The sequence below is a fragment of the Microcaecilia unicolor genome, chromosome 8 (assembly GCF_901765095.1).
Source record: "Microcaecilia unicolor chromosome 8, aMicUni1.1, whole genome shotgun sequence".
NCBI lineage: Eukaryota > Metazoa > Chordata > Amphibia > Gymnophiona > Siphonopidae > Microcaecilia > Microcaecilia unicolor.
The window spans coordinates 31104981-31120032 of record NC_044038.1 but is presented as its reverse complement, the minus strand read 5'-3'; the positions used below and the strand labels follow the sequence as shown (position 1 = coordinate 31120032).

Sequence of the window (15052 nt, the reverse complement as noted above, 5' to 3'; positions counted from 1 at the left end):
GTGCAGCGGGCTTCCCCCTCGGATCATTCCTTGAGGGCTGATTGGCCGGCCCTGGAATCGGGCTTAGCCTATTTGGCAGACTTGCTGTATGATGTCTTGAGGGCCTCAGCGAAAGGCATGGCTCAGACAATCTCTGCGCGGCGGTGGCTTTGGCTGAAACATTGGTCTGCTGACCACGCCTCTAAATCCCGCCTGGCTAGGTTGCCTTTTAAAGGCAAGCTGCTCTTTGGGGTCGAGCTGGACAAAATCGTGACCGATCTCGGCACGTCTAAGGGCAAGAAATTACCAGAGGTCAGGGCTCGGGCTAGTACTCGTCCCGGTACCTCCAGAGGACGGTTGCAGGAAGCCCGTCGGTACCGCCCGGGCAAGTCGGGTTCCTCTGCCCCCTCTTCCTTCAAGAGGAATTTCTCCCCCAAGCAGCATTGCTTTCGCAGAGACCGCCGTCCTGGAGGTGCTCCCTCCGGTCCTCCCCCAGGGTCTCGTACCCAATGACGGGGTCTTGGTCCACGCCCCAGTGCAGATTGGAGGACGGCTGTCCTCGTTTCTGGGCGAGTGGACCACAATAACTTCAGACGCGTGGGTGCTGGAAGTCATCAGAGACGGCTACAAACTAGAGTTCTGCCGACCCTTAAAAGACGGGTTTGTACTCTCTCCCTGCAAGTCTCCGGTCAAAGCTGTGGCAGTGCAGCAGACCTTGGACAATCTGATCCGCCTGGGCGCGGTCGTTCCGGTGCCAGAAAGTCAGCTTGGCAAGGGACGTTACTCCATTTACTTTGTGGTACCAAAGAAAGGAGGTTCTGTTCGGCCTATCCTCGACCTCAAAGGGGTCAATCGGGCCTTGAAAGTGCGGCACTTTCGCATGGAGACTCTCCGCTCTGTTATAGCGGCAGTGAAGGCAGGAGAGTTCCTGGCATCCTTGGACATCAAGGAAGCGTACCTGCATATTCCCATCTGGCCTCCTCATCAACGCTTTCTGCGTTTTGCAGTCCTGGGACGACACTTCCAGTTCAGAGCCCTCCCTTTCGGGTTGGCTACTGCTCCGCGGACCTTTTCCAAAGTAATGGTGGTCATCGCGGCCTTCCTACGAAAGGAAGGGGTACAAGTCCATCCTTATCTGGACGACTGGTTGATCCGAGCCCCCTCTTATGCAGAGTGCGGCAAAGCTGTGGACCGGGTAGTTGCTCTTTTGAGCTCCCTGGGATGGATCATCAACTGGGAGAAGAGCCAGCTGCGCCCGACTCAGTCCCTGGAGTACCTGGGAGTTCGATTCGACACCCAAGTGGGCAGAGTGTTCCTGCCAGACAATCGGATTGTCAAACTTCAGGCTCAGGTGGACCAGTTCCTAGTAGCCTCTCCCCTTCGGGCTTGGGACTATGTGAAGCTGTTGGGCTCTATGACGGCCACGATGGAAGTTGTGCCCTGGGCCAGGGCTCATATGAGACCACTTCAACACTCTTTGCTGCAGCGCTGGACTCCGATGTCGGAGGATTATGCTGTGCGCCTTCCCTTGGACCCAGCAGTGCGCAAGGCGCTGAGCTGGTGGATGCAGACAGACAAGTTGTCTGCGGGAATGCCTCTGGTGACCCCAGAGTGGATTGTCGTCACGACGGACGCCTCGTCGGGCTGGGGAGCCCACTGCTTGGGAAGGACAGCGCAGGGGCTCTGGTCTCCTGCAGAGGCAAAGTGGTCTATCAACCTCCTGGAACTCAGAGCCATTCGGTTGGCGCTTTTGGAGTTCATCCCGGTACTGGTGTTGAAGCCTGTACGGGTCCTGTCGGACAATGCCACGGCTGTGGCCTATGTCAACCGCCAGGGAGGTACCAAGAGCGCCCCTCTAGCCAAGGAGGCTATGAATCTTTGCCAGTGGGCGGAAGCGAACCTGGAGCAGCTTTCAGCGGCCCACATTGCCGGAGTCATGAATGTCAAGGCGGACTTTCTCAGTCGCCATACCTTGGAGCCCGGAGAGTGGCAGCTATCTGCTCAGGCGTTCTTGGACATCACGAAGCGCTGGGGCCAGCCGAGCCTAGATCTGATGGCGTCATCGGCCAATTGCCAAGTGCCGCGCTTTTTCAGCAGAGGACGGGACCCTCGATCCCTGGGAGTAGATGCTCTTCTCCAACAGGGGCCGACACAAGAGCTTCTCTATGTGTTCCCGCCCTGGCCCATGTTGGGCAGGGTGCTAGACCGGGTGGCAAAGCATCCCGGCAGGGTAATCCTGGTGGGTCCGGATTGGCCCAGGCGTCCCTGGTATGCGGACTTGATCAGGCTCTCAGTCGACGATCCTCTGCGGCTGCCAGTGGAGCAGGGCCTGTTACATCAGGGTCCCGTGGTGATGGAGGATCCCTCCCCCTTTGGTCTTACGGCCTGGCTATTGAGCGGCAGCGTCTGAGGAAGAAGGGCTTCTCAGACAAGGTCATTGCCACTATGCTAAGAGCGAGGAAGCGCTCTACTTCTACTGCTTACGCCAGGGTTTGGCGTATCTTTGCAGCGTGGTGTGAAGCAGGCTCACTTTCTCCCTTCACTGCTCCAATTTCTTCAGTGTTGGCGTTCCTGCAAGAAGGTCTGGAGAAAGGCCTGTCGCTCAGTTCCCTTAAAGTCCAGGTAGCGGCTCTGGCTTGCTTCAGGGGCCGCCTGAAGGGTGCTTCCCTGGCTTCGCAGCCAGATGTGGTGCGCTTTCTCAAGGGAGTTAATCACCTGCGCCCTCCTCTGCACTCAGTGGTGCCTGCGTGGAATCTCAACCTGGTACTAAGAGCATTGCAGAAGCCGCCTTTTGAACCCTTGTCGAGGGCATCTCTGAAAGACCTGACGTTGAAAGCAGTCTTTTTGGTGGCTATCACTTCAGCCAGAAGAGTTTCCGAGCTCCAGGCGCTCTCATGTCGAGAGCCTTTTCTGCAGTTCACTGAGGCAGGAGTGACTATTCGCACAGTGCCTTCCTTCCTGCCCAAGATTGTTTCTCGCTTCCATGTGAATCAGCAGCTCTGTCTCCCTTCCTTTCGTAGGGAGGACTACCCAGAGGAGTACTCTGCTCTTAAATATCTGGATGTGAGACGAGTCATCATCAGATACTTGGAAGTGACCAATGATTTCCGGAAATCGGATCATCTGTTTGTCCTGTTTGCAGGTCCTCGTAAGGGTCTGCAGGCTGCTAAGCCTACAGTGGCAAGATGGGTCAAGGAAGCCATTGCAGCGGCTTATGTGGCCACGGGGAAGGTGCCGCCTATCCAGCTGAAGGCTCACTCCACGAGAGCTCAGGCGGCCTCGATGGCAGAGGCCGGATCTGTCTCCTTGGAAGAGATATGCAAGGCGGCAACTTGGGCTTCGGCTCATACATTCTCCAAGCATTACCGTTTGACTGTGGCTGCACGGGCGGAGGCCCGGTTTGGAGCTTCAGTGTTGAGGTCAGGGATTTCAATGTCCCGCCCTGGGTGAGTACTGCTTCGGTACATCCCACCAGTCTATGGATTGATCAGCTTGATGATATGGAAGGTAAAATTATGTATAATCATACCTGATAATTTTCTTTCCATTAATCATAGCTGATCAATCCATAGCCCCTCCCAGATATCTGTACTGTTTTTATTCTGGTTGCATTTCAGGTTCAAGTTTAGTCTTCAGTTACTTCAGAAAGACTTCGTGTTCAAGTTTTTTCACTTGGATTCTTCAAGAGTTAAGACGAGTTTGTGTTACAGTGAGCTGCTGCATTCCTCTCCCCTCCGTTTTACGGGGCTGGATTGAGACTTAAAATTCTGCCGGCACTCCCTCCCGCTTCGTGCGGCTGTAGGGCAGCTTTGTACCCCTCCCGCTTCGGCGGTGTTAGGGTCAGTCAGCTCCTCCCGCGGTTGCGGTTGCAGGATAAGCCAGATCCCCCCGCATCGGCGGGTGTGGTGTCCCTCCCCCGCTCCGCGGGGATGAGCTGGACGGATTCCCCTCCCCCACTTGTGTGGGGATGAGCTGGGTTAATTCCCCTCCCCCGTTTCGGCGGTGGTGAGCTGGGCAGAGTGTCCCTTCGTGGGTGTAATTCTCTAAGTGCTGAGTCCTGCGGATGGAGCTTTGATATCGACATACTGAGGAGTTTCCGGCAGCACATGACCACATATAGGGAGGCAAAAGTTTGCTCTCTATCTCCACCTGCTGGTAGATGGACACAACCCACCAGTCTATGGATTGATCAGCTATGATTAATGGAAAGAAAATTATCAGGTATGATTATACATAATTTTACCTTAGTGTATTCTATCCCAACACCTAACTTTAGGCATCCCTTTGAGAATTACCTCCTCTGAGAACAGGGGTTTCATAATGATTTTTCATGAACTGTTTTCCAATTTGTGAAGATATATCTCGTGAATATTCTTTGTAACTATCCTGAAAACCTAGATGAGTCTGCTTTCAAGGGTGATGCACAGCATAATAGGCTAGATTCTATATATGGCGCAAAAAAAAATCAGCGTCTAAAAAAAGTGCTATTCTATAAGCCACGCTTAATGTTAGGTATGGTTTATAGAATAATTCACCAACTGAGACTTGGTGCAAATGTCGCACCTAAATTGGGCACATTTCCCCTTTATTCTATAACAACACACATTAAGTTTAATAACGCCCCCGATACTCCATGACCCTCCCATTTCTGCACCCCCTTTTTCAGATCACGTGTAAATTTTCTCGGATCCTGTGCCTAAATGCCAATTAAACCTAATTAGTGACAGTAATTGCTTGTTAAAAATCCAATTATTGGTACTAATTAGCTCGTTATGCAATTAAATTGTGCACGCAAGTTTTGGTGACTTTTATAGAATTAGGGAGACTATTTCTATAACATGGGTTACGGCATGAGGCAGTTCCTCTGATGGTGACACACTATCGGGCTCATTTTCGAAAGAGAAGGACGCCCATCTTTCGACACAAATCGGAAGATGGACGTCCTCACAGAAACGTCCAAATCGGTATAATCGAAAGCCGATTTTGGACGTTCTCAACTGCACTCCATAGCAGGGACAGCCAAAGTTCAAGGGGGTGTATCAGAGGCGTAGCGAAGGCGGGACTTGGGCGTGCCTAACACTTGGACGTCCTTGACCCATAATCGAAAAAAAGAATGACATTTTCACCCGGACCTGTTTTTCTTATGACTAAGGCACAAAAAGGTGCCCGAAATGACCAGATGACCACTGGAAAGAATCGAGGATTACCTCCCGTTACTCCTCCAGTGGTCACTAACCCCCTCCCACCCTCAGAAAACATTTTTCAAAATATTTTGTGCCAGCCTCTATTCCAGCCTCAGATGTCATACTCAGGTCTGTGACAGCAGTATGCAGGTCCCTGGAGCAGATTTAGTGGGTGCAGTGCATTTCAGACAGGCGGGCCCAGCCCCATTCCCCCTCTACCTGTTACGTTTGTGGAGGAAACAGCGAGCTCTTCAAAACCCACCACAAACCCACTGTACCCACATGTAGGTGCCCCCTTCACCTGTAAGGACTATGGTAGTGGTGTACAGTTGTGGGTAGTGGGTTTTGAGGGGCTCAGCACACAAGGTAAGGGAGCTATGTTCCTGGGAGCAATTTATGAAGTCCACTGCAGTGCCCCCTAGGGTGCCCGGTTGGTGTCCTGGCATGTCAGGGGGACCAGTGCACTACAAATGCTGGCTCCTTCAACGACCAAATGGCTTGCATTTGGTTGTTTCTGAGATGGACGTCCTTGGTTTTGAAAATCGCCGATAATCAGAAACGTCCATGTCTAGGGACGACCAAATTTAAGGATTTGCACATCCCTGGTGGTATTTTCGAAACGAAAGATGAACGTCCATCTTGTTTCGAAAATACGGGTTTCCCCGCCCCTGGATTGGGACATTTTGCGAGGACGTCCAAATCAAAACCTGGACTTTCCTGTCGAAAATGCCCCTCTATGCTTCCCAACCTAGTCATAGAGGCACTTCTAGACAGTCTGATTTACTGGATAGCCACTGTGAATATTCATGAGATAAATTTGCAGTGTCTGGATCTCCAAATTGGTTAGGTGTGCATTCAGGACAAGCTTGTGAACCACTGTGGAAGAGGATGTCACTTCTGAGAATATGTGGCAGTGTTTTGTTTTTCATTGAGAATTGGGGGGAATTTATCAATGTGGACCTATCGTTGTGTTATTTTACTGTTAACCCCAGTTATTAGTAATTAGGTCTTATTGCATAAAATGGGAACTGTGCTAAAATAGCATGAGTTAGTGGTAAAATAAAATGTCTTAACAGTAGCCCACATTGATAACTTCCACCCTTAGTGTGAAGAGTTACAGTCTCTGGTAACCAGAGCTGATATTGTGATGTCATAATGCCTCATTCCACCAATGCCTAAGAGCCAACCTCATCAGTGATGTCACAATGGCTTGACTGTCCTATACTTGGCGCACTTTTATTACATGTAACAGTGATTTCAATTTCTAGAGACATTTCATTTTTCTGTCATCAAGGTGGGAAGTTATCAATGTGGGCTACCGTTAAGACAGGTTATTTTACTGTTAACCTGGGTTATTAGTAACTAGGTCTCATTGCATAAAATGGGACCCATGTTAAAATAGCATTGGTAAATAACATGTCTTAATGATAGCCCATGTTGATAACTCCCCCCCCCCCCCCCCCCAGTATAATAGCACATGGTACATGCAGGCTTTATGCCAGTTTCCAAAGTGAAAGCATGCCCATATATATGTTCACTTTGAAACCAGCTGCAAGGGCAACACATGTATAGTCACTTGTAATTTCCATGTGCCTGTGTTGCCTTTATAAAAAAAGGCAAATTTTTGCAAATTTTTATAATCACCCTGTTTTCAGATTACCCCCCACATGCTTAAGGCTGTTCTAGTTTAAAATGTTCCTATTCTTGTCATGGCATCCCAAAATAAATATGGTAAGTATCATCAACTGTAACAACATAGTAATTTTCAGCGTGAGATTTGCACCTCTTAGCTTTTGATCCATTTTGTGATGTCAATACTACTTCGCTTGTGCTACCCAGGGCCGTGCCGATGCGGTAAGCGAGGTAAGCGCCGCAGGGGGGCGCCCACCTCTGGAGGGCGCCGCCGCGGTGCTTACCCTCGCCCCGCACCGCCGGGGACTTTAAATCTTTTACCTCGGTCGCAACAGCGTCAGTGAAAGCGCTGCCGACGTCTCCCTTCCCTTGCACTCATTGGTTCCCTCAGTGTACCGCCTTCTTCTGACGTCAGAAGAAGGCGGACACTGAGGGAACCAAGAGCGCGAAGGGAAGGAAGACGACGGCAGCGCTCCACTTTCACTGACGCTGCTGCGACCGGAAGTAAAAGATTTAAAGGCCCCAGGGCGCGGAGGAAAGAGCAGAGAGGCATGGATGGGAGGGCAGAGAGACAGGCATGGATGGGAGGGCATGGATGGGAGGGCAGAGAGGCATGGATGGGAGGGCAGCAGCAGGGCCCAGGGAGAGGACAAATTGCTGGAAGGGGAGGGGAGAGAGGAGGATTGCTGGCTATGGATGGAGGAGGGAAGGGCAGAGAGGGACAAGGATGGACATGGGGGCCCAGGGAGAGCACAATTTGCTGGAAATGGAGGGAGGGGAGAGAGGAGGATTGCTGGCTATGGATGGAGGAGGGAAAATAGGCAGAAGCTGAGGACCAGAAATGAAGAAGAAAGGAGGAAAGTAAAGAAATAAATGGAAAGGAAGCCCTGGAAATGGAGTTAAGAGGACAGATAGCAGCAGACTCAGATACTGGGCCAGCATGATCGGAAAAAGAAAGTCACCAGACAACAAAGGTAGAAAAAAATCATTTTATTTTCATTTTAGCGTTTGGAATATGTCCACTTTGAGAATTTACATCTGCTATCTTATTTTGCAATGTATAGCAATTTGTTTCCAAGAATATTGCTGACAATTCCTGTCAGTGTGGCAAGTGGTGAGCGATCATTTTCACCGGGGGGGGGGGGGGGCGTGATCATTTTCACGGGGGGGGGAGGGCGCCAACTGATATTCTGCAGGGGGGGCGCCAGAGACCCTAGGCACGGCCCTGGTGCTACCAAAATTCGAGGGCCGTGAAATTTACTAGCATCTTTCCACGGAGTGCAGTGAAACTTTTCCTCAGTGCTGCCAACTGACAGTTTACTCAGACTGCTTCATGAGTAAATATTTGCTGCAGTACAGCCAGAGAACTGAAGACCTTAGTATTCCGAACAGCAGTTGGCATGCTGCTTATGTTGGCTGCAGCACTTTGTTTGCTGTCTCTCTCCAGACTCCATCACTGTCCGCCTTGTTTGTATTCTAGCTTGCTCTGTTTACTTCGCATGCTTTAAAAAAAAATAAAAAATTTCCAGCCTTCCTGTTGCTGGCTTCATATAATGCAGCACTGTTCATGGCATCTTGTTCTTTGATATAGTTCACTGGAAATCGGACTCAACAAGGCATTATTTCAAGCCGTTTTATGCTCATAAACTTGGAATGTCTCACTGATGTTCTAGATTGTGCATTTACTTCCTACATTTCAGTTCAGTCCTTTCTATGTAATTTCTGCTTATATCCAGGATTGGGTGTTAGAAATACTTGCTGGGCTGCAAATGTTCAGTCTGGTAGATCTTGGTAATCCGCATGATAAGTATGAATGCCTTGATAATCGATGTGGCTAAAAGCGGATAAATGCATAGATAGGAACACAACAGCCAGCTCAGGTTGATCTGGATGAGGTGGCAAATGAAAGTTTGATATTCTCTGCCCACATCTCAACTACTACTACTACTAGTTAGCATTTCTATAGCACTACAAGGCATACGCAGCGCTGCACAAACATAGAAGAAAGACAGTCCCTGCTCAAAGAGCTTACAATCTAATAGACAAAAAATAAATAAAGTAAGCAAATCAAATCAATTCATGTGAACGGGAAGGAAGAGAGGAGGGTAGGTGGAGGCGAGTGGTTACAAGTGGTTACGAGTCAAAAGCAATGCCAAAGAGGTGGGCTTTCAGTCCAGATTTAAAGGTGGCCAAGGATGGGGCAAGACGTAGGGGCTCAGGAAGTTTATTCCAGGCGTAGGGTGCAGGGAGCAGAAGGCGCGAAGTCTGGAGTTGGCAGTAGTGGAGAAGGGAACAGATAAGAAGGATTTATCCATGGAGCGCACGGGAAGGGGTGTAGGGAAGGACGAGTGTGGAGAGATACTGGGGAGCAGCAGAGTGAGTACATTTATAGGTTAGTAGAAGAAGTTTGAACAGGATGCGAAAACGGATAGGGAGCCAGTGAAGGGTCTTGAGGAGAGGGGTAGTATGAGTAAAGCGACCCTGGCGGAAGATGAGACGGGCAGCAGAGTTTTGAACCGACTGGAGAGGGGAGAGGTGACTAAGTGGGAGGCCAACGTACAGAGCATAGTAGATTCTCTCCAGTTTCATTTCCATCAACATTCTCACTACATCCCCCTCCAGTATTAGAGATAAAGGGATAAGAATCAGACATTTTTGCATAGATGAGTGAACGCTAACCCACACAAAATCTCTGTCCTCCCTTAGTTCAGGTAAAAAGGGCGAGGTTAGATCAGGGAAGAGAAATGATGCCTGAAGTTTACTGTACTTCCAATTAAAATAAACGCAAGCAAACCTGGACAAAAGCGCCTGCATTCTCTCATCAAGCCACAAATTCAAAGGGAAACTCCCTGAAGAATTTCCCTGTAAAAATCTGCTTGCAGGCCTTTGGGTACGAAGTAAAAAGCCTGAACACCCCAGGACCAGTTTCAAAATTGCCCTACCTATCTCCACAACTGGCTTTTCTATTGTTCATATTACTGTATAGTATCAATTAAACAGAAACACAAATTATCCATACACAGATTTTTCAATGGGATGCAATAATCAAACAACACAATTCACTCCCACTGTTAAATGAGTTATTGAAAACCTCAGCAGCACAACTTGCCAGTGACTTCACACTGTTGCAAGACTTGACTGCAGCCACCTCGTCATTGGTTCTCAAAACATTTTTTATACAATTTTCCACACTTCTGTTAGAAAGGGTTCTCTCTCTCTCTCTCTCTCTCTCTCTCTCTCTCTCTCTGTATATATATATATATATATATATATATATAACAAAAGTGTTGAAAATTGTATTAAAAAATTTTTGAGAATCAATTACGAGATTGCTGGCAAGTTGCACTGCTGAGATTTTCAATAATCCACTTAACAGTGGGAGTGAATTGTGTTGCTTGATCAATAAAACAGAAGCATGTGAAGAATCATACTCCTGCCTTAAAAATTACCCCAAAAGTATGCACTTACATTTACATTTATTATTTGGGGCCTACATATTTAGGTAACAGAAATAACGGGAAGCTCTCTCAATTGAGCAACTATCGTCAAAACAAAACCAATAACGGACTGTAGTCAACACAGGTGAAACACTTAAAAAGAAATAAGCAGGGGAAAAGATCTCAGAAAGCTGTGGTCACCGGCTCAGTGGCGAAGAACCGTGGTTTGAAAGATACAGACTGATTTTTAACCGGCCACTGGGCCTACACATTTACAAATGTTGCAGGTAATTTTACAAAGAGGTCCTTTTACTAAGGCGTGCTAACAGATTTAGCGTGCACTACCGATTAGACGGCCAGAGGAATATAATGGGCATCTTATCGTTTAGCACACACTAATCATTCTTCCATTAGTGCACCTTAGTAAAAGGACCCCAAAGTAATTTTGTATAAAAGGCATGTTAAACTATTTCAACCAGTATAAAAGTTTGCACATACTTGAGTATGGGGCGGAGCATGGGCAGAATTTGCAAGTATGCGCATGAATTATAAAATGGGCTAATTAATGTACATCTAATATAATAATTTGCACCTCCAATGTTCTGAAGCTGACTTCTTGGCAGTGAAGCTGTGTAGTGTTCGTAGGGTTCGTAATCGCACTCCTGATCACTGCCCCGCCCTCGAGGGAACTCTGTATAGTTGCCAGGGAAAGAAACGCGACGTCAGAAGGAGAAGGGACCAACCACAGGCAATCGAACTCACTCTCACTGCCCCGCCCTCGGAGGGAAGGGAAGGCTGCATAGTAACACTTCCCTTAAAAACATGAATGGCAGAAGGTGATTACCTTGCTAGTGCCCATTTCATTTCAATGAGAAATGGGCTTTTTTTTACTAGTATTTAAATAATCTGGAATCAGATCACATTGAAAAGTTCACACAGTGCAAAGTTGACGCGTACTTGTAGGCCTGCTCAGGGAGGAGTTCAGATGGAGCTTGTGTAGACACAACTTGCATGCATATTTCATAACATATGTGCATAATCTCATAGTTTCAAGCTTCATATTTACACATGTTCCTGAGCAGGTGTAATGTCCCTTCCTTCAATCCAGGTGCAATGTCTGCATCGTTTGTGCTGTGTTCTGCATCGTTTGTGCTGTGTTTGTCTTTATAAGATAGGCATCCTCTCCAAACCTTCACTTGTATAAAAAGTTTCTAAATTATCCCCTGGATTCTGTATATGGCGAGCGGAGGCGTGCGCATAAATTAGTACATGTGCCTAATTTATGCGCACACCTCAATTGATCTACATGCCACTTAGTGTTTGGTAATTGGTCTATAATGACCAATTAGCAACACTAATAGGCCTTATTAGGAATTTACGGGTGTGCTTTGCCAGGTGTACTGTGTCCGAATTCCCACATGCGCAGCCAAAATGGGAGCATGGTCATGTCGGGCCTATCAATCACATCTGTGTGCACTGTTACAGATTTTAGCCAGTGTAGATATAGGTGTGGGCATTTACACCACCTTTTCATTGGCGTAAATGGACGCACCTAGATTTAGGTGCATCTGCCTGACCCAGGCGTATTCTATATGTTGCACCTGAATTTAGGCATGTCTAGTAGAATACACCTAGGCATCTATCAGACACGCCTAGATTCTAGGCACCATGTATAGAATCTAGCCTTTTGTGTGTAAGAATAAACCCCTTTCCTGTCCTGCCCTCTGAAATGTCTTTTCAAACAACAGATAACACTGCACACATACAGAATGAACACCCCATAAGTTTACCTAGAAACTGGGCGGACACTTTTATAACAAACCATTTATGCATGTGAAGCACTGCTTTACTTGGGGGGAAATGCTTTTGAAAATTACCATCTTAACTTTTAGCAACAAAGCCTAACAGATCTTAATTTGTGTTCTGTAGGTACTATCCCATGGGTCACCCAATATCTGTCCACCTTTACTTTCTCGCGGATCGATTCCAAGGTTTCCTGGTCAAGCATCATGCTACCAATTTAGCAGTTAGTAAACTAGAGACACTGGAGACATGGGTGATGCCAAAGAAAGCGTTTAAGATTGCAAATCCCCCCAGTGATTTTGGAAGGCTGCAGTTTTCCGAGGTAGGTGAACTGTGATCTGTTTCCAGCTGTGATGTATTCAGTGTGTGCTGTCATTAAATTTTAAAGGTGGGTGTATATAGGGCCCCTCCCTTCCTGCCTCTAAAAGGAAGCTGAACAGAAGAGACTAGAAAAAAGCAAACCCTTCTGGCAAAGGAAAAACACTTTAGAGTTCAGTTTTTTCTCTTTTATTAGAGTAAATAAATGGTTACAATAAAAATTATTTTATCCCAATATTACAGAAAATTGAATTCTTATTTATATGAGTCCAAATTTCAGTATAAGGAAAATATAATCTCTGTGTGTTTTCCCTTCGGAAGCTGTCAGACTACTGAAGCTTAATTTGTCCAATCACTTAATGCCTTATATTTTCTCTCTTACTTATCTCGTATTCTTCAACTCTGACCTCTAAGGTCACCTTCACATAATTCTGTTTCTTTGGTATTTTTCTCAAATATTCATCACTTGCCCTTTGTAACTCTAAATCTCTGAATATCTTAACACTCATATTTCCTTCACTGAAAATGTCCCTGTGTTAAGTTCAAAACCTGTTTGAAACAAACAAACAGACACTTGTTAAAGTTTATAGCCCATTACTAGGGTTAAGCAATCCTGTCAGTGGTCTGTGAGAAAACCAAGATACAAGCTAGCTAATTGCCCTACTAGATCAGAAAAAGGAATGTTATACAAAGCTGACTGATTTGAAAAACCAAACAGCTCTATACAAGGGATTTAAAAACCTAGGGCCCTGTCAGTTTTCAGGGGCAGAGCGGTATGGGTCTGGAGCAAAGGCAGAACTGGAAGTTATCCAATTATTGTGATATTCAGAATATCACAGGTGAAGTTAGGACAGCAAAAGAGCTGTTCGGCCTATGCTGAAAGCGGGCTCAATGTCACCACTCTCCTGATAGTGGTACCAGTCACTGTTCTACCTGGATATTCAGCACTGGCTACCATCACTGGCTCTGAAGGTCCGAATTTTTTTGGCTGCAGCGGTGACTGAATATCAGCCCATTAACTGTTTATCCTTTTGTTATTATTATTTTACTTTTATATTTATGAATTTATAAACACACTATCAAGATAACTCTTGAACTTAGAAATAATGGCATTAAATAATACAGGAAGTGAATATCGTAGAATCATAAATCCTTCCTTGAAAAGGAGAGACAGAGGGAGGAGAAGATCGAAGTGTAGGAGATTAAACAAAGGATACAAATTATTAATGAAAGGCTTATACTTCAAGGTCCTTATACTTAACAAGCAGGCATGCTTTTCCCTTATCCCACCCTCTCCCGCCTCCTCTACCTCTCCTCCAATGCTCAACTACACCTTGCTCATACCTCTCCTACTCCCTTCACCCTTGCCCATCTCTACCTACCTATCTCTTTTATTATTCTGCTTTAATTAACTTATTTTCTCTTTATCAATTCTCTGTAATCCACATTATTATGTAAGCCGCATTGAACCTGCCTTGAGTGGGACAGCGCGGGGGTAAAAAATGTAATAATAAATAATTAAATAAATGAATACACACTATAACTTCTTCAAGTCCAAAAAGGAGCACAACTGCTCCATTAGCTCTTTAATTTTGCTCACACCTTTTTCGGTAGTAGCTCAAGGTGAGTTGCATTCAGGTACACTGTGTATTTCTCTGTCTGTGGAGGACTCGCAATCTTAATTTTATGCCTGAGGCATTGGAGGGTTAAGCGACTTGCCCAAAACCACAAGGAGCAGCAGTGGGATTTGAACCAGCCACATCTGGAAGGCAAGACTGGTGCTCTAACCACTGGGCCACTCCTCCACTTCATATGGCACCAATTAGTGGATTCCTATTAAAAAAAACATGTTCAAAATGGCATAATGCTGCACTATAGACTTTATGAAGCAAACCTATAAGACTGCATATATATAGGTGCCATGAATGCACGTGAATGACCTGAAGATCAACATATACACAAACGCCAGTATTCCGGTCGCACGCAATTCTACACACTGGTGCCTAAATGCGATGGCTTGTACTTTGAAGACAGATATTCACAGGGCTTTTTTTTGAGGGGGTAATTGGGGGTACTGAGTACCGGCACCTTTTCTATTGTGTGCTAAAATTGACCCATGGTCCCCAAGTTTTAATGAAAGATCTCAGGCTCTACACACACCAATTCTGCCTTGTCATAGATTGGTTGCAGGGGGCCTGGATATTGTTGGGTAGGTCCCTCAGTGATCACCCCACCCCGATGAGTGGCCTGGTACGTGCAGGACGTCAGACTCAGAAACAGAACGAAGGAAGAAGAGGACCTCGGCTGGCGGGGGTTGGGGTCCCCCGCCAGCAAAGGTAGGCGACGGCGGGTTGGCGGCAGGAGGGGGGGGTCGAGAGGGTCGTCGGCAGGGGGGTCCAGGGCCCCCATGGCGCCATGTAGGTTTGCACCCCATTTTAGGCAATCTAGGCACAAGTATTTACACCAGCTCTATAACAATTTAGAAGGTGGTAAGTGCTTCCACGTTAACCGGCATTGACCAGTTAGCATGGCACACTAGTAGCTAACACTTCTGTACCCATGCCACACCCATTCTGTGTCCATACTGTACCCCTTAATGCATGAGTTACCGGTCTGTACCTGCTGTGGAGTCAATATTCAAAAGGGTTTAATCAGCCAAGAGAGGCTCCAGCAGTTCAACTCTGCTGAGCAAGGTGGCAC

At 46.9% G+C, this 15052-nt stretch overlaps 1 protein-coding gene across 1 annotated transcript in view; it reads left to right on the top strand.

Annotated features, from left to right (window-relative positions):
* Positions 1-15052, top strand: part of XYLT1 (xylosyltransferase 1) — a 486604-nt gene that overhangs the window by 440995 nt on the left and 30557 nt on the right. Inside the window, exon 9 of the mRNA XM_030211542.1 lies at positions 12161-12356. Within this exon, the coding sequence (XP_030067402.1) occupies positions 12161-12356 (196 nt within the window). The remainder of the gene's footprint in view (positions 1-12160; positions 12357-15052) is intronic.